The sequence below is a fragment of the Leptodactylus fuscus genome, chromosome 7, assembly GCF_031893055.1.
Source record: "Leptodactylus fuscus isolate aLepFus1 chromosome 7, aLepFus1.hap2, whole genome shotgun sequence".
NCBI classification, from domain to species: domain Eukaryota; kingdom Metazoa; phylum Chordata; class Amphibia; order Anura; family Leptodactylidae; genus Leptodactylus; species Leptodactylus fuscus.
In genome coordinates, this window is record NC_134271.1 from 23,686,807 (window position 1) to 23,704,195 (window position 17,389).

The 17,389-nt window shown below is 46.2% G+C and overlaps 1 protein-coding gene across 2 annotated transcripts in view; it reads left to right on the top strand.

Moving 5' to 3' along the window:
• Positions 1-337: 337 nt before the first annotated feature.
• Positions 338-17,389, top strand: part of TOLLIP (toll interacting protein) — a 31,021-nt gene continuing 13,969 nt past the window's right edge. The window contains exons 1-3 of one of the 2 annotated variants that reach the window (XM_075281411.1): positions 338-454; positions 15,919-16,068; positions 16,413-16,595. In XM_075281411.1, the coding sequence (XP_075137512.1) occupies positions 341-454; positions 15,919-16,068; positions 16,413-16,595 (447 nt within the window). In that variant the 5' untranslated portion in view covers positions 338-340. Of the gene's footprint in view, positions 455-10,965; positions 11,096-15,918; positions 16,069-16,412; positions 16,596-17,389 lie in introns of those variants that run through there. The other variant, XM_075281412.1, reaches the window with a different exon arrangement.

Here is a 17,389-nt window from a genome sequence, read left to right on the forward strand (position 1 = left end):
CCCCTCATGATGATAGTAAACTCCTCCAAATAACTCTGGTCCCTGTTAATATGGCGGGAAGACCCTGTGAACAACGCCTCAGGTGCCAGAATACACCATATTACACCACAAGCGGCCATGGCATGCAGAGTACCAGGGAAACTTTGCCATAAGTAACCCTCCATCATCACAACACTACATGTCACCGATATACACCTGCTTATCACGACATTGACCACGACTACTACCTAGTCACACTCCTGCTGTCCACAGCGGCGCCACTGTCCGTGCACATAAAGTTATTGTTGACCCCCTCCGCTGCAGTTCTACGCCTGCGCACCAATCCGGATCATGTGACCATATGTCAGACGGAGCAGGCATAACAGGAAGTGTCCGAGAGAGGAGAGGAGAGCAGAGTGGAGACAGGAGCCGCCCGAAAACCATGGCGACCAGTGTCAGCACGCATCGGGGACCGGTGAGAGCCGGGGGGTGGGGGGACTGCTGGGGAACTACAAGTCCCAGCATGCTGCTCATTACATCGTGTGGTGGCTGTGCTGGGATTTGTAGTTCCACAGTGCCTGTCATGTCATCTACAATATGGTGCAGTGATTGTATAGTAATGACAGGACACAGCTGTGTCCCAATGTAATCTGGGACCCTGCACCCTTCTATTAAAGGGGGTTTCCATAATGACAGCTGACCCACTAGATAGGATGACTGATCACTGGGGGTCTGACTACTGGGGACCTCATCCATCTCCTATGTGAGTGCAGCGCTACTGAGCATGTGCGACCACTCATCCATTCATTCCTGTACGACATGACACAGTCACTATGAATCACCTGACGCTCACCATGAGGAGGTCACCGGGTATGGGCAAGTGCTGAGATTCCTTCAAACATTAGCTGATCATTAGGATAAGTCATCAATTAAATAAAATATATATGGACACCCCCTTTAATGGACACTCTGGCATGGAAATCTGTGCTTATCCCACAGGGTTTAGGGTACGTTGCGACCACCATGGTCTGTATAGAGGACACATTTGAAGATCCATGTTTGCAGTGACTTCTCAGGGCAAGTCTTTGTGTTCTGTGATTGTATATTATTACCAATGCAAGACCGACACAAAATGCACATCAAACTAATGTCTGTAGTGGGTGTCCAGGAGCCCTAAGCCAAGTGCACCCTAGGGCGGTGCTTCTCAATTGAGTAACCTGTTCAGGGATCCCCCATTAGATGTCGACCTGAGATGTTCCCCAGAAAGGGAGTAGATAGCGGAGAGTTGGATTTCTTGCCCTACTGATATAAATGACATCACAGCGCCCACAAAGCTATGACCGAACACTAAGCAGCCATGTGAGAGCCCCCGAGTGAAGAAAGTCCAGCCACATGATCTCTAATGATTGTCTAAGAACCCGCACGTGACCTGTACTTCCTCCTTCCTCGATGAAAGGGCTCGATCTACTCAGTACAGTCACTTACTGTATAATACACTGGCTTCCCTTAGGGCAGGAATTCTCATAATTCATAAACTAGGGGGCTCAGTGATTAGCACTGCAGCCTTGCATCGCCGGAGTCCTGGGTTCCGATCCCGCCAGGAACAACATTTGCAAGGAGTTTGTATGTTCTCCCCATGTTTGCGTGGATTTCCTCTCATTCTACAAAGACGTACTGATAGGAAAAAAAAAATAATAATTCATAAACCAAGTACCCTCTACTCAAATGGTTCCAAGGCTATGATTAGTATGATTACTTGTATCGCGCCATCATATTCCGCAGCACTTTACAGCCATGACCATCACTGTCCCATACAGGGCTCACCATCTACATTCCCTATCAGTATGTCTATGGCGTGTGGGGGGGAAACCCACGCAAACATGGGGAGAACATACAAACTCCTTGCAGATGTCCTTGGCAGGATTCGAACCCAGGGCTATGATCATATACTGAGCGCTACCCATTTACCTCTTCACTGCAGGGGCTTGTACACAAAGCACACTTTAAAAATAATAGGTGGAGGAGAAAGCCCATATATTCCCCAAGTGTCTACGTATAGGGTCTACAAGATCTTGTGCTATCTAAGATGCTGAAATAGAGGCCATGTAATATTTGTCGAGATATATATATATATATATATATATATATATATATATATATATATATATGCGCATAAAGCAAAAACCTCCTATAATCTGAGCGTGTGCAGCATACTACATATAAAAACAATGCAGTCTTCCAATACTGAGAACATGGATAGATCATCAGTGGGCGTTCAATACCCGGATCCTGCACCGATCAGCTGTACAGGGGATGATGCCAAAGCAGAAGAGTAATGGCTGTGTCCAGTGTAGTGTGTGATTAAGAAACGCCAAATGCTATAAACCCATAAATAGAAATCCTTAAACCTAAGAATAGGTTGTCCTAATAATATCTCTTTAAACGCGCCCTGTTTTTCGGATACAAGTCTTTCCGGGCTAGAGAGACTTATTGTTATGACAGTAACCTTTGGGATTGGCACCTCCTAGGAGACTGGGTCAGGGATCCCCTTGCTTTGGTCACTGTATTTGGAGAGATGGGCGCACACATGGCTCTCTATAGGAGTTCTGTACTCCACTCTGGTCCCTCTCCATTGACAGTAGTTGCAGGGTGAGGGTTGGCGGTCCTCTATTATTGAGGTGGAACCCAAATCTATCAGGACCTATGGCATATCCTATAGATACGCTATACATTCTGAGATGGGGAGGCCCCTTCAGTATATAGTACTGTATATCATTACTTCTAGGCGTTCCTACGTTCCCAAATCCTCCTTCATTAACAATGTAGCCAAACCTACTGCCTGCACCGTGTCAGCATTTTGCATGGGCTTGCCAAATAGGTCAGATAAGGTTTGGGATGGCAGTGTCTGTGTCTTGGCCGCCAGAACAGGTTATTATGTAAATTGCATTTTATATTCTTAGTACATGATGATACCTTCAATGTTGTTTCCAGAAGTCAAAGTGAATTCTATTTTTACCCCCTAAAATACTATATGAGGGATACGGATTGCAGTGATTGGATGGAACGAACTTTACTTATCCTATCCAGTATACAGCGCATTATCTTACATTACCCGACAATACTATGTATACACACCATTATAGAAAGTAAAAATTATGGCGTAAATGTTGCATCGAATGGTGACTGATACGAGCTGTGTTCTTCTTGGGATGCTCTCGGCATGTTGTGCGACCGAAAATATCTTGCAAAATGGCGGCAGGTTGTGTTAAATTGTATGTAGATGTTTACAATGCTGGACTCCACTTCTTGATCTAGTGATGACATGTGACACCACAAAGGTGACCACTGCAGCTATTTGGCAGTGGTGGCTGTGTAATTTCCTTTGTTATTTTAGCAGTGTCTAGGGTGACCTTTAAAAATCACCAAAATGGCCGAAACCAAAAATGTATGGTTAGTGAGATCTCCGTATGTGACCGTTGTTGTAGTGGTCTGCCTATATGGCTTATTGGTCAGTGGGTAGGCTGACAGCAGTGTGACTCTAGTATATGTTGTATGGTTTTATTTTTTTTTTGCAAATCCCATGCCTACTTTACGGTAAAAACTACACTGCGATTTCCAAACCCGCCGTGTTCTAGGGAATCACTGCATGTCAATTATACCTACGGAAATACTGGCGGTTTCCCTATAGGTATAATTGAAACAGAAAGTCCTCAGAGGAAACCTCGGCAAACTCTGTCTAAAGCGCTGCAGGAAGAACCGCAATGCGTTGACGTCACGTTTTTTCCGGCAGCCATGTTGGGCCTTCGCCTCTGGCCGGAATTTGGAGTTTTTAAAAAAAAATTTTTTACACTAAAATTACACTGTGTGAACTCACTCTTAGGTCTCTAAGCATATCACTGTCCATATGCTGATAGAAGTCGGACCAGAAGTGATGGCGTCACATTCACAGCTCATGTTGCCGCTTACCAGTCGGTCGTTCAGACATAATAGTTGAGGCTAGTGATTGGCTGATTGGGCTTGTGAATGATGACTATGATGTCATCGCTTTTGGCCGGACTGGAGCAGAAGGACCTTAATAAGGTGGGTCGTATTTTTTTTTTCTTGTATAGGGTTTACTTCTATCCGTAAACTTGTGATGGATATTGAAATGCTGCTTCTTAATAGTGTCTATGTCCGATGTGAGAAACGCCGCGCCTCCGAAATAAAACATTTAGTGTGTATCCTTGACAGAGGCGTCATCGGCTCCTTGGACTGTAATATACTCAAGGATTAAGGGATTTTCATCCTGAAAGTTAATTATGTTTAACAAACAAGGAGAGCTTTGCGAGTGTCACTTTGAGAAGAATATTAAAGAGGACCTGTCACCCCTCCTGCCGTCTACTAAATAACAAGCATCTCTTCTCATAAATCTGCATTCTGTTATTCAGCCTGGAATATGTATAAATAAAATGTCAATTAGGGGTTTGTGTCCCTACACAGTAAGGCTGAGTTCATACAGGGTATTTTGGTCAGGATTTTGAGGCCGCATCCACCTCAAAATCCTGCCCAAAAAGACAGCTCCCATTGAAATCAATGGGAGCCGCTCAGGAGTTTTTTCCGGGAGCCGAAGCGAGGTGTTCATTCTTCAGGCGGAGTCGCCTCGCGATTCAACCTGAAGACACTCCCTCCTCCTGTCTAGGCCCTTTCATTGGGCCTAATCCAGAGAGTGAGGCTGGATGCCGTGCACCAGTTTTCAGTCGCAGCTACCCAGCTCTTGGTCCGGAACCTGAGGTGGAGGCCGTCTCAGGTTCCGGACCAAAAATCTCCGTGTGAACTTCATATGAGGCATATTTTGACAGCAGATTTCGCCTCAAAATCTGCCTCCATACAACGGTGGTCTATGTAGACTGCTAGCTTTTTTTTTTTCTTCTGCTAGCAGTTTTTTTCTGCTAGTAGAAAAAAGAAGCAGCATGACCTTTCTTCAGGCAGATTCTGCCTGAGGAAAGCAATAGAAGTGAATGGGAGGCGAAAAACTCCTAGTGTTTTGTTTTTTGCAAAAAAACGCGACTGAAAACGCTTAGGGCTAGTTCAGACGAGGCCAAAGGGGCGGATTTTGACAGCGGAATCCATGTCATAATCCGCCCCTTTACAATGGTGGTCTATGGAGACAACTAGCGTTCTTTTTCCTGCTATTGGCAACTGCCGATAACGGGGAAAAAAAGAAGCGAGCTGCCCTTTCTTCAGGTGGATTCCGCAACCTCCAGCGTCGGTCCATTCATTTGAGCCGACTCCGGAGTGGGGGAAGCCGCGACCGCAACATCGTGGCAGGCGGGTTTTGACCATATTGTGACTTGGCTCCCCGAGTCAAAATATGGTCAAAACCTGCCCCACTGCCTCCCGTGGGACCCCCGTGCGAATGAGCCCTTAGCGGTTTTTTTTACAGTCCATTCACTTTACGGAAGGGGAACACTGCCTGGCGTTTTCTGAGGCAGTTTTTACCAAAAACTGCTCCAGAAAATGCTCCTAAAAACGCCTCGAGGTCAAAAAACAGCTTTCTAATTAGGAAGCGTTTTTTTTTCAGGACCAAAATAAGCCAGGCGGTGAACTAGCCCTTAGCCTAAGATAGGACAGTGTCAGTGTGTGCAGGTTCACACCCAACAGGTACGCCCAGCTGTTATTATATTCATATATTCCAGGAGGAATAAGGGTAAGTTCATATCCGCCTCAAAATCCTGACCAAAAAGACGGCTCCCATTGTAATCAATGGGAGCTGCTCAGGTCTTTTTTCCAGGAGCCATTTGTTCCGGCTCCCAGAAAAAAAGAAGCGAGATGTTCATTCTTCAGTCCGAGTCGCCTCACGATTCGGCCTGAAGACTCTCCCTCCTCCTGACTAGGCCCATTCATTGGGGCTAATCCAGAGCGGAGTGCGCGACTGGATGCCGGTGCAGTGCATTGGCTTTCAGTTGAGGTTACCCAGCTTTTGGTCCGGAACCTGAGGCAGCCTCCGGACCAAAAAAACCCGTATGAACTTACCCTTAACAGAGGAACGAAGAATTCTAAGAAAAGACGTGTCGGGAGCGGTGACAGATCCTCTTTAAGAAGGCCTCGTCACTGCCATGGGATTGGCACGCGCACGGTTAATTTAAATATCGTTACTGCCCAAATTAGCGATTTGGTGTAAACTGATCATTTCTTTTCTACTCTGAAAAGATAAATTGGGAAAGAAAAAAAATTTCCGCTCCTGCAGTAATGATCACTGTACGGCTTCCCTGTTACATTTACCAATTCAAGCGGATTGTGTCATAATTACGGTGTTTGTCACCCACCGATTCAGGGGAAATTATCTAATTTAGCAGACTGTAAAATGCACAATTTGCAGCGACGTGCCATTTATACGTCACACCGAAGCATACACTGCGCCTGAAGGCACGTACGATAATAAAATCCGAGAGCCTGGGACCAGACCCTATTAATCGGCTGCACGGAGTGGAAGGATGAGCGAGCTCAATGTGGCTGATCCCGACACCTCCTCACAAGTACGAGCGGCCATTTTGTAGGGTAAAGCAATGTGTATTAGGCTAAGACCCCACATCTGAAATTTCCCCAATGTGGGACTATTAAAGAATTATCTTATCTTATTATGGAAATGCAGCTTGGTTTTGTTGCAGTTGTTTGAGGTAAAGCGAAAAATGGCTACCGTCCAAAGGGAATTGGAAATATATAGGAAGTTCAACCGCAGCTTTTTTTTGTTTGTTTGTTGTTTTGTGTTTTTTTTTGCTTTTCATAGGATTGAGCAGCAGGTAGAAGTCAAAGGGTATGTTCACACGGTGGAATTTGCATTCCGCATATGAACGTTTCTGTGCGGCTAGCCGCGACGGGATGCCGGTGCAGTGTATCCAGTCGCGGCAATGGACATCGTGCGTGGACGAAATCCGTGGCAAGATAGGGCAACTCGCTTCTTGTCTCTGCTACTAGCTAGCGGAAAAAAGAAGCGAGCGTCTCCCATTGAAGTCAATGGGAGGCGGATTCTGTGTCAAAATCCACTCCACTCCGTGTGAACATACCTGAAGGGTGAGTTCATATAGGGATTTTTGGACTGGATTTTGACGCGGAGGCCGCCTCAGAATCTGGTCAAAAGACTGGAACGGCATCCAGTCGCATCATTCCCCTTCGGGTTGAATGGGCCTAGTCAGGAAGGAGGTGTCCACCGCGGAATCTGCGGCAAGAGAGGGCAGGTTGCTTCTTTTTTTCCGCAACCGGCACAAAACCGTTCACGGAAAAAAGAAGTGACCAGCTTCCATTGAAGTCAATGGGAGGCATTTTTTTTTCAGACCGGATTCTAAGGCGGCTTCAGCGTAAAAATAAAAAAATCCCTGTGTGAACCCGGCCTTAGAGGGAACCTATTCATTGAAGACTTCATACACTCCGTGACTGACCTAATATTTGTCCTTTATGACTCCCCCCCCCCCCCCCAGCCAACCATACTTGGTATAGCCAAGCATGCATGTGTTTACAGTAGGGAGAGGGCCATCATAGAGATTTCAGGTCCTTGCGTTGGCCAGATTTACCAGGCAGGATGGTATGCTAGTAGGTATGATACTACCCATAGTTTTGGCTACTGATATCCCTGCACTGACATAGGGGTCGACATCACAGCTCCGCATCTTTAAAGGGTGCCGAGGATTGCTCTAACACCCCTCTATCCCCACCTTCTTCCATGCCAGTATCCTTTTGTAGTATTGTACTTTGAAGGGAAGCGTTGTCTTAGATGGAGGGCCTTATCTTACAACACATGAAGCTTCCTCTTTAGGCCGTGTAATATATTAGGCTATTGCATATATATATATATATATATATATATATATATATATATATATATATATAGCAATTCCCCCTTGTAAAGTAGGTGCTACTTTTGTTCATTTGATGTCTACCATGATGTTGGATAGTGAAGTAGTTTCTCCATATTCTCCACTCATCTTGAGTCTTTAGTAGGTCACAGATTGGGTTAAAAAAGTAAATTAAAGAAAGCAATACTCGCCTCACTCATTCCCTTACGCTCCGTTCCACTGCTTTCCAGGTTCCCTGCTGGTCTCTGTCACACAGGAAGTGGTTCCCACGAGTTGAGGTGGGTCACCGGTGCGATCAGTGATCGCCTGGCCGTCACTTCCTGTGTGTGGAGAAGGAACTAGTAGGTAACCTAGAAAATGGCAGCACCGGATCGGCAGGAGATTGGTGACCCTTTTTTAGCCTTTTTGCACTCCGGCAACCCCTTCAACATCCTGTAGATGACACAGAGCTGCATCCTAAGCAGTGATTTGATGTTTTTTGTCCCTTGGCACAGAGCGGGCAAATAATCTGGAGAAAAAAAGGGAAATGGCCCTTTCAATGACCTTCCTGTCAAGTGTATTTATTACCCTACAGAGCTGCAGTCGCGAGTCAGCACAGAACAAAGGCGCACGAGCCCGTAAGTCGTTTTCTCCCAGCAGGTAGAGCTCAGTCCTTTGTAAAGACGTCACACAGCGTTTAGCCTATAACTAGTCCTAAAAGAGCTGGCAATGTCGTAGCTGCGCGGCCGTACAATGATTGTGTCAAATTGGGCCCAAAACCTATTTATATTTCCTGCGGCAAAAAAATGACTATCTCACCGCACAACAGAGGGCAAGACGGAGGAAGAGGAACGCGATGTGTCTGAGACCTCGAAGGTGACAACGTTGGGTACAATGGATGAAAGTGACACTTGCTTATAGACACTAAAGAAGTGGTTGTGGTTTTTATCTATCAGCCATGAGTAACACGTCTAACAGGAATGTGGAGCCGTAGGCCAAACCACCAACTCCGACTCCTCTGACTGCCATCTATCATTCTTCACACCATCCACAATATCAATGACCCAGTATCAGAACCAGAATGGAAGTTTAACGTTTCTGGATCACATGACCTGGTATACAAGTGGGTCATTGAATTTCTCTGGACAATCCCTTTAAGCACTTGTAGCACTCCTGGGCCACTTGTTATTGTAAACCATTTCCTTGTTCTCATGGACTGTATGTATAAGTATTATCGCTGGCCGCCTCTTATCAGAGCTGTTTGTTAGATACACAGGGCAAGGGCAAGTTAAAGGGACAGACTAAAGTAAACCAAGTAAAAGTTATTGTCTGTGCGCTTGTGGCCCGCAGGCCTCTGTACGCTTGCCTAATGAAATCTGATAAGCTTTTATAGTAGCTTAGACATCTTTAATAGCAGGGGAGGGCACTACTATTCTTATCAAAAAATGTCCATACCCCAATGGATTAGTCAGTGACTTGCTCATTATAATAATACATTGTACATAATGCATGAGCCTTGTGCAATTTGGAAATGCACCTTTGGATTAGGGCATCTGCATACCTCCCAACTTTTGAAGAACCGAAAGAGGGACAAAATGTGCGGCGCACGTAAATTTAGCCCCACCTACTTTTGTGTTGACTCCGCCCATTCTCATTAATTTTTCATGTGCCCGCACACAGTATAATCCTCCTACAGTCACCCTTAAATTATATGTCCCCACATCTCTGCCCCCAGATTCATGTCCCCTCCATCTCTGCCTCCGGTGTCATGTCGTCCTCTCCTCCATCTGTCCCCAGTTTCACGTTCCACCTCCACATTACACTTCTCCTCGTTCCCCCGCTGCACTCTGCACTCCGTTCTCTTTCTCACTGGCGCACAGTTGTAGACGCGATGTGACGTCATCACATCTCGTCTACAGGCCAGTAGGCGGCGTTCAGCGGCGAAGCAAGGACCTGACCTGTGTTAGCTCCTTGCTTCAGCCGCGTATGTGTTCAACTCAGATCTGCGTCCTCTGGACGCAGATCTGAGTTGAAATCGGGACATACCTCCCTCCAACCGGGACCGCGGGACATGTCACCAGAATCGTGAATGTCCCGCGGAAATCGGGACGATTGGGAGGTATGGCATCTGCTAAATTTTCGGTCTAGATTGTTCTATGGAGACTGGGCAGACTGGTTTGTCAGGACAGAGGGGCCATCATAGATAGATATTGGTTTCTTTTACGGATCATTTGGCTATATCCTCTTATGCTGCTTTGCCACATATGCAAAGTTATCTGGCCATAAACATTACCTGGTCTGTCTATTTTGGGGTGACTGTCATCGCGTACCCTAGTATTGATCTGATTAATTGGATTTCGCTCCCACATGTGAATATAGTATCTATCTATCTATCTGTCTGTCTGTCTGTCTGTCTGTCTGTCTATCTGTCTATCTATCTATCTCTCTATCTGTCTGTCCTCTGTAATAGGTAAATAAAGAGTAAACCTATAGTCTTACATTTCTACAAAGGGGTTGTCCAGGATCAAGGAAGTAAATCAGTAAGTGTTGCAAAATTGTATAAAACTATAAAAAAAAAAATAAAAAATAAAGCAGTACTTTTCTATATCTCCCTTCTTTTCAGCGCCGCTGCAGCTCCGCACCAGTGTTTGTTTATTGCGCTATAGGACTGGTGTTAGGTTGTAGACATATCACTGGCCTCCGCAGCCTCGCCAGAAACTTCAGGGGATCGGCTACATAAGTCCTGCTTATTTTATTATTTTTCAGGAAATTACCGTTAGACGTCTTATCCTCTAAAGTGGAGGGAAGGGGGAGCCACTGGGGTGCTGGTTCTGGTCACGTGAGCCAGCCCAAATTGGAGGTTAACCCCAGTCATAACCATGGAGGGTGAACACTGCTGTTATCTACTTCATGAGACTTCATATTATTCTGTTTGATACACCCCCCCCCCCCAAAAAAAAAAAAAAATATAATAAAAAAATCCTTTATCTCTATCTTGTCACCCAATTGTGTAACCCTGATACTAAGTGCGTTACTCACATTACTTTTATGTCTTTTGTATACTTGAAAAACCACTTGTCGGCATAGTTTCCTCATTAACCATTGCCTGGGTGGGTTTGAGGCCGTCGTCCACACCTTACATACCGCAGCACCGCATTCCTCCCTCTGTGTTGTGACCGCAAGGCTGCTGAGATTTTACATACGGAAGTCAACATGTTGTAGTGAGGACGTGAGCGTGAGCAGTCGCTTCTCTTAGTGGCCGATACAAGACTCTGCTTATCGTGGAGGACTAGCGAAATCTGTGGAGGGTAAGACTATTAGCAGAGGTTTATTGGGGTACATATTGGATCACCTTATGCTGGACATATTTTGCATCAGCCTCTATGGATGTTGATGGAGTCGCTCTAAGCAGAACCTATAGGGTCTACCTTCCCTTCTGGCAGACTGCAGCAGCTTATATTATTCGTTGCTGACTGACTACCCTTGGCAATGTCTACGTTTTACCAGCGTGCCAAGACCTGATAGTCTTGGAGGGGGGGGGACACATTCTGAAAGTGGTCCTCTGATGGGACAACCCCATTAAATAATATTCACTTAAGCCCCATGTTGGCGCACCACTGATCCTCCACCCTTGCCAATTTCTGTACCTCAGAGGATTGGGAACATTGGCTGCTCTTTTGGAGTGGGTTTGGGATAGACCACCTCCTTGTGCCTGTACACTTTGGTTTTATATGAAGAAATGATTTCTTATGGTGTTGTTTTCGGGGGGGGGGGGGAGGTGTTGGTGTTCTAGCGTGTGCTGTGACTATCCTGCTTTCTACCCCGAGGGATAGTCACTGTTTGTACAGGGTTTCCAATGTTTATAGAGTCTTACGCTGAAAACCTCTCAGTGACGTTTAAAGGGGTTGTCTCAGAGACGGCACCTTGCAAAATTAGGTTTTTGATGGTTATCTGGACCTATTTCTGCCGCACCCAACAAATGGTGGATTTTGCTGGGTAAAGGCCAGAGGCAGGACCGTCCGATGATAAATGGCCATCCATGTTCTACAAAGAGGTCTTGATCCTGCCAGAACTTGAGCAGCTCTGTTATTGGTCTTCGTGGGGTCCTAAGCTGAGCAGCCCCTCTGTAAATGTCCATATACTTTATTAGGACATATGGACAGGGGTTGTCTTCTGGAGTCGACCGCTTAGGATGTGTTAATCTCATGTCTAAGGGTCAAAATGCCTCCCAAATCAATAATTGCCATATAGGGTCCAATGTGTACCTCTGTGGCCCCAAACCAATGAAGCATTGCAGAGATTTTATGCCTGCAAGTGCATCGAGGGCGGGGCCTGATTTACCAGATTGGCCGACAGACCAAGTGCTCCCCCTCTGCACTGGAATCGTCACCTCTGTAGCCGTGAATGACATTTCCAGCCTCTGCCTCCATCAGGGCAGTCTGTAGGCACTTCAGACAAAACGGGTCCGCCCCCAGTGCACTTACAGAATGTCTTATATATCCATAAAAAGATGATTATCTCTGCATTGCTTCATTGGTTTGGCCACAAATTGGTTGACTCTTCTAACAAATCTCTGCTTGTGAGTGGCCATAAATATTAGATATGCGTTGACCCTATTAGCAAATTCCCGCGGTATTCACCGACCATTTAATGTGTATGGGGCCTTGTGACTTTCCCCCCAATGGCAGAAATGGAGAGAGTAGTGTCAGCGTGTTGAAATCCATTAGAGATCTATTGAGAAGGTATACAGGCTTGTGTATGTATAGCTGTCTTATGGGTACGGCCAGCCCAAAGCTTCCTCTGTACGTCATGGTCCTGTGGACTTTCCCACCAAGGTACCATTACTGGTGGAAGAACCTTATATACAGTTCGTACATGTATAGATATGACCAGACCCATGTATGGATCTCCAGCCTGACATTCACTGTATATTACCAAATAGAAAATGGTGAATCTTCAACTTTTGATGTTCTGCCTTATTTTTGGCAAGTATCAGACAAGTAAGACCACCCTTACGCTTGTACCCCTCTTGCAGCAGCCTGACCCTTTACCCCTCACATATGTTAAGACCTTGTATCCTCTTCTATCCCTTGATTGGTGGACAGCTTGCCATGTGATCCTGTTTTCAGCGCTATAAGCCATTTGTGAAGGAGTCGGAGTTGGTGTTGGGCTCCCGACTTCACCGCTCTGCCTATAATCCATTGGGTTGTCAGTTGTATGAGGTTTCTTGTAGTGTACAGCGCAGGTGATGGTTATCTGCATCATAGGGCAGCCTTGTAATGGAAGACTAAAGGTAATAACCAGTGAATGAGACGAGATAAACGCGCTCGCTGCCGGAACAATACAAGCGAAAGTGAAGACCTTTGTACTAGGTCATTGAGCAATAGATAATATGGAAAATGTTCTGCTTTAGCTGTATTAGATAATCCTATCACTGGCCAGCCCTCTCTGAGCAGCACTGAGCACGCTCCAGACTTCACCTGGGGGCGTGGCATAACTGTAAATGACTTGTCTTGACTTTTAAAGGGATCCTATCATTGGGTACCCTTTTTTTTTTGCCTATCACGTAGGAATAGCCTTAAGAAAGGCTATTCTTCTACCTTTAGATGTCTTCTCCACGCCGCTGTTCGGTAAAAATCCTGGTTTTCGTCGGTATGCAGATGAGTTCTCTTGCAGCACTGGGGGCGGTCCCCAGCGCTCAAACAGCAGTGGGGGTGTCCCCAATGCTGCGAGAGAACTCTCCAGCGACGCCTCCATCTTCTTCTGGAATGGGGTCTCCCCGTGTCTTCTTCCGTCCTGGGTTTCAATCTACTAGGCCTGGGGCAGGGCCGACTGTACGTGGCCGCTTACACAGTAAGCCGGTGTAAGCGGCCATTTTCTTGTGGCCTGAGCATGCGCAGTCAGCTCTGCCTGAGGCCTAGTAGATTGAAACCCGGGACAGAGGAAGACACAAAGAGAGCGTTCCAGAAGAATATGGAGATTTCTTTCGTAGCATTGGGGACGCTCCCAGTGCTGCGAGAGAACTCATTTGCATACTGAAGAAAACCTGGATTTCTACCGAACGGCAGCGCGGAGAAGACATCTAAAGGTAGGAGAAGAATAGCCTTTCTTAAGGCTATTCCTGTGTGTTAGTTGGAAAAAAAGGGTATCCAATGATAGGTTCCCTTTAAGCAGAAACCAAGATGGCAGCCATCATGACTGGTTTATAGTGGTGCCTGAATTGCAGCATGTGTCTATAACATCCTGTTCACACTAGTATTAGTACTAGTAGTATCCTTATCCCTTTTCTGATAGATCCCTTTAAATCCCTTTCTTGTCCTCAGCAATGCCAGCGCTGTAGGTTCTCCTTACCAGCCATGTGCCGAAAGTGTAGGCAGATGACTCCTAATCTCCAGAGCCAGTGATACAGCAGGGGACGTCTGGTATGAAGCGCCCCGAGGTTCTCATTTTTGATATATGACCCTTTTATCAATGATTGCAGTTACTGCTTCCCATTTCATTAGCTGCAATTACATTGATGTTGCTGAAGCCGCAGTTTTATTGCTGATTCTATCACAATTGTGTGTCCAGCAGATGCTATCTCTACAGTCTACTGTGTCATGGCGGCTGCACTTATTATACTACGGCTCCTATGATACCTGTTGCTGAAAGTGAACCCCTCGCCCCTCCTGATGTATCTGCTTTCTGTTGTTCCTCCTCGGTGTTACCATCTCTATACAGTTGGATGTTATTCGCACTGATCACATAGTGAGAGACTAAACATAGACACAACCCCAAGTGGTAACATAAGTTACTGGAGGAATAACAGAGGTACAGCACAATGCAGAGTAAGGCTGTGTTCACATTTGCATCAGTGGGGTCCATTGAGTCCCAATGATAACGGGATCTTGCTGTTAGGCTGTGTTCACACCTTCTCCAGTCATGCGATGGATGATGACTAACTAAAAACTGATGTCACAGAGAAGTGAATCAGCGATCGTTCTCACTTGAGAGGTATGGGCACAGTTGGCACACCTTCGTCTTTACATTTTGGGTAGGGCCAGGCTACTCCGGGCATTTTGAGCCCACTCCATATTTTTTGTCGTCCAGTTTTTGTATCTGGTTAGGATTCCATATTCCTTATTGGATCTCTATTACTGATATCAGGTCTGGTTTTGCAGAGGGAGAGTGACACCTGGTGGTAGGTTTGGGTATAGGTCATTTAGTTGTATTCTCACATGTATATAGAAATCAGGGACTATCCACCAGTGACCATGCGTAGAATGTCAGCTCAGTGGGGTCTGAGATCACAGAATGCGTAGTAATCTGTAACCGCCAGAATCTTGGCGTTTATTAAACCAGTCCCCTATTATAGAGCAGAGGATCTAGAGATTTGTATTGATATTGCAGCCGTCTGTGGGTGGAAGCGGTCAGTCCCGGTGAACATTTTGGGTGTTGCCGCTGGTCGTCTTGTACAGACTTGTGAGCACTCCCTTGCCTGCGTTGACTATATGCTGAGTGTCGTATCAGTCAGGAATGCTGCCATGTAGTATCACTCAGGTATGCTGCCATGTAGTATCACTCAGGAATACTGCCATATAGTATCACTCAGGGATGCTGCCATACAGTATCACTCAGGGATGCTGCCATATAGTATCACTCAGGTATGCTGCCATATAGTATCACACAGGGATGCTGCCATGTAGTATCACTCAGAAATGCTGCCATCTCGTTCTGCCATCTCGCTCTACCCCTGATAGTCTACTGCAGGGTTCACACCACATGGCCTGAAGCAATATCTGACACTATAGATGAAGGGCAGGTTTAGACTGACACCTGCTGTCACTTACCTCTAACTACACATTAGTCTGGAAGTCTAAATGGTTTTTACAAACTTGTGTAAAACAGAAGAGGATCCAGATATTACTCAGTCACATCCTCAAACTACAACCGTTCTGCAGAAGGAAGTGGCTTGTCCAGGGGACCGGACATGTACCGACATTGTACATGATACTCGCTAGCCATTGGATTTGCCTCCTAGCTGCCAGAAAGTAGTCGTGCCCCTTACACGGCATGTTTGATCCTACGGTAAAGCCCCTTTAACTTTCTTGATCTTGTCCAGCTTGTAAACGGTTTGTCTTTGTCTGTGCAGGTATTCATTGGTGATCTACCCCAAGACTTCCTGCGTATCACGCCCACCCAGCAACAACAGCAGATCCAGTTAGATGCCCAGGCGGCACAACAGCTCCAGTACACTGGAACAATGGGCACCATGGGCAGACTTAGCATCACAGTAGTGCAGGTAAGTCCTGTTCCACAACACCCGGCATCTTAGAGGTTGTCCGGGACTTTACATTTGATTGACATCAGATGGTGAGGGTCTGACTCCCAGCACCCCGTCACAAACCTGATGGTTTCATTTACCAGGAACAGCGCCCTCCACTTGGTACCTAGAACTGCATCTCTTTCCTGTTCGGGACTGATTCATGTGTAGTACCAGGTTCAGCCACTATACAGTGTGTGGCGCTGTGCCTGGTGGCTACAAAGCTCCTCGGATGAGAGCGCCGGTTCCTTGACTATACTTGCTTGGTTCTGATCTATACTAATATTTTACATCTACTTTATTTGTTCACACTTTCTTTCCAGGCCAAGCTAGCAAAGAATTATGGTATGACCCGAATGGATCCTTACTGCAGAATACGTCTGGGATATGCCGTGTATGAGACACCCACTGCACATAATGGAGCCAAAAATCCTCGATGGAACAAAGTGATCCAGTGCACCATCCCACCGGGAGTGGATTCTTTTTACCTGGAAATTTTTGATGAGGTTTGTAAGCAGAAGCTGCACCATTAGGTTACATGATGGCATTGGCAAAGATCCATCCCAACTAAAAGACCTCTGAATGGAGAGGAGCTGATGGGAGTTTCTACATTCATAATGTGCTTCCCCCTTATGGGCCATGCAATTGGGTAAAGGATGTCCGGCACTATATGGAAAAAGGAAGAACCACTTCTTAAAGGGATTCTATCATTTAAAATAGTATTATTTTTATGCCTATCACGTCGGAATAGCCTTAAGAAAGGCTATTCTTCTCCTTCCTTTAGATGTCTTCTACGCACCGCCGTTCGGTGGAAATCCCGTTTTCATCGGTATGCAAATGAGTTCTCTCACAGCACTGGGGGCGTCCCCAATGCAGCGAGAGAAGTCTCCAGCAACACCTCTGTCTTTGTCTGGAACAACCTCGCTTTGTGTCTTCTTCTGGCGCTGGGTTCAAACTGCGCATGCCCGCCGACCACTTAGGGGGCGTTCACACTACCGTCGGTGTCCGACATGTAGTGTCCGCTCCTAGTGTCCGCTCAAAATCTGTCACAGACACTAGGAGCGGACACTAGATGTGTCCGTGACACCTGTCATTCACTTGAATGGGCATCGGGTGCGTTCTTTTGCACTCCGTGCCCGTCCTTCCCTGTCCGCAAGAGAAGATGTCCGACTTCTCAAGCGGACAGAAAAACCCTGCATGCAGGGTTCCTCTGTCCGCTTGAGAAGTCGGACATCTTCTCTTGCGGACAGGGAAGGATGGGCACGGAGTGCAAAAGAACGCACCCGATGCCCATTCAAGT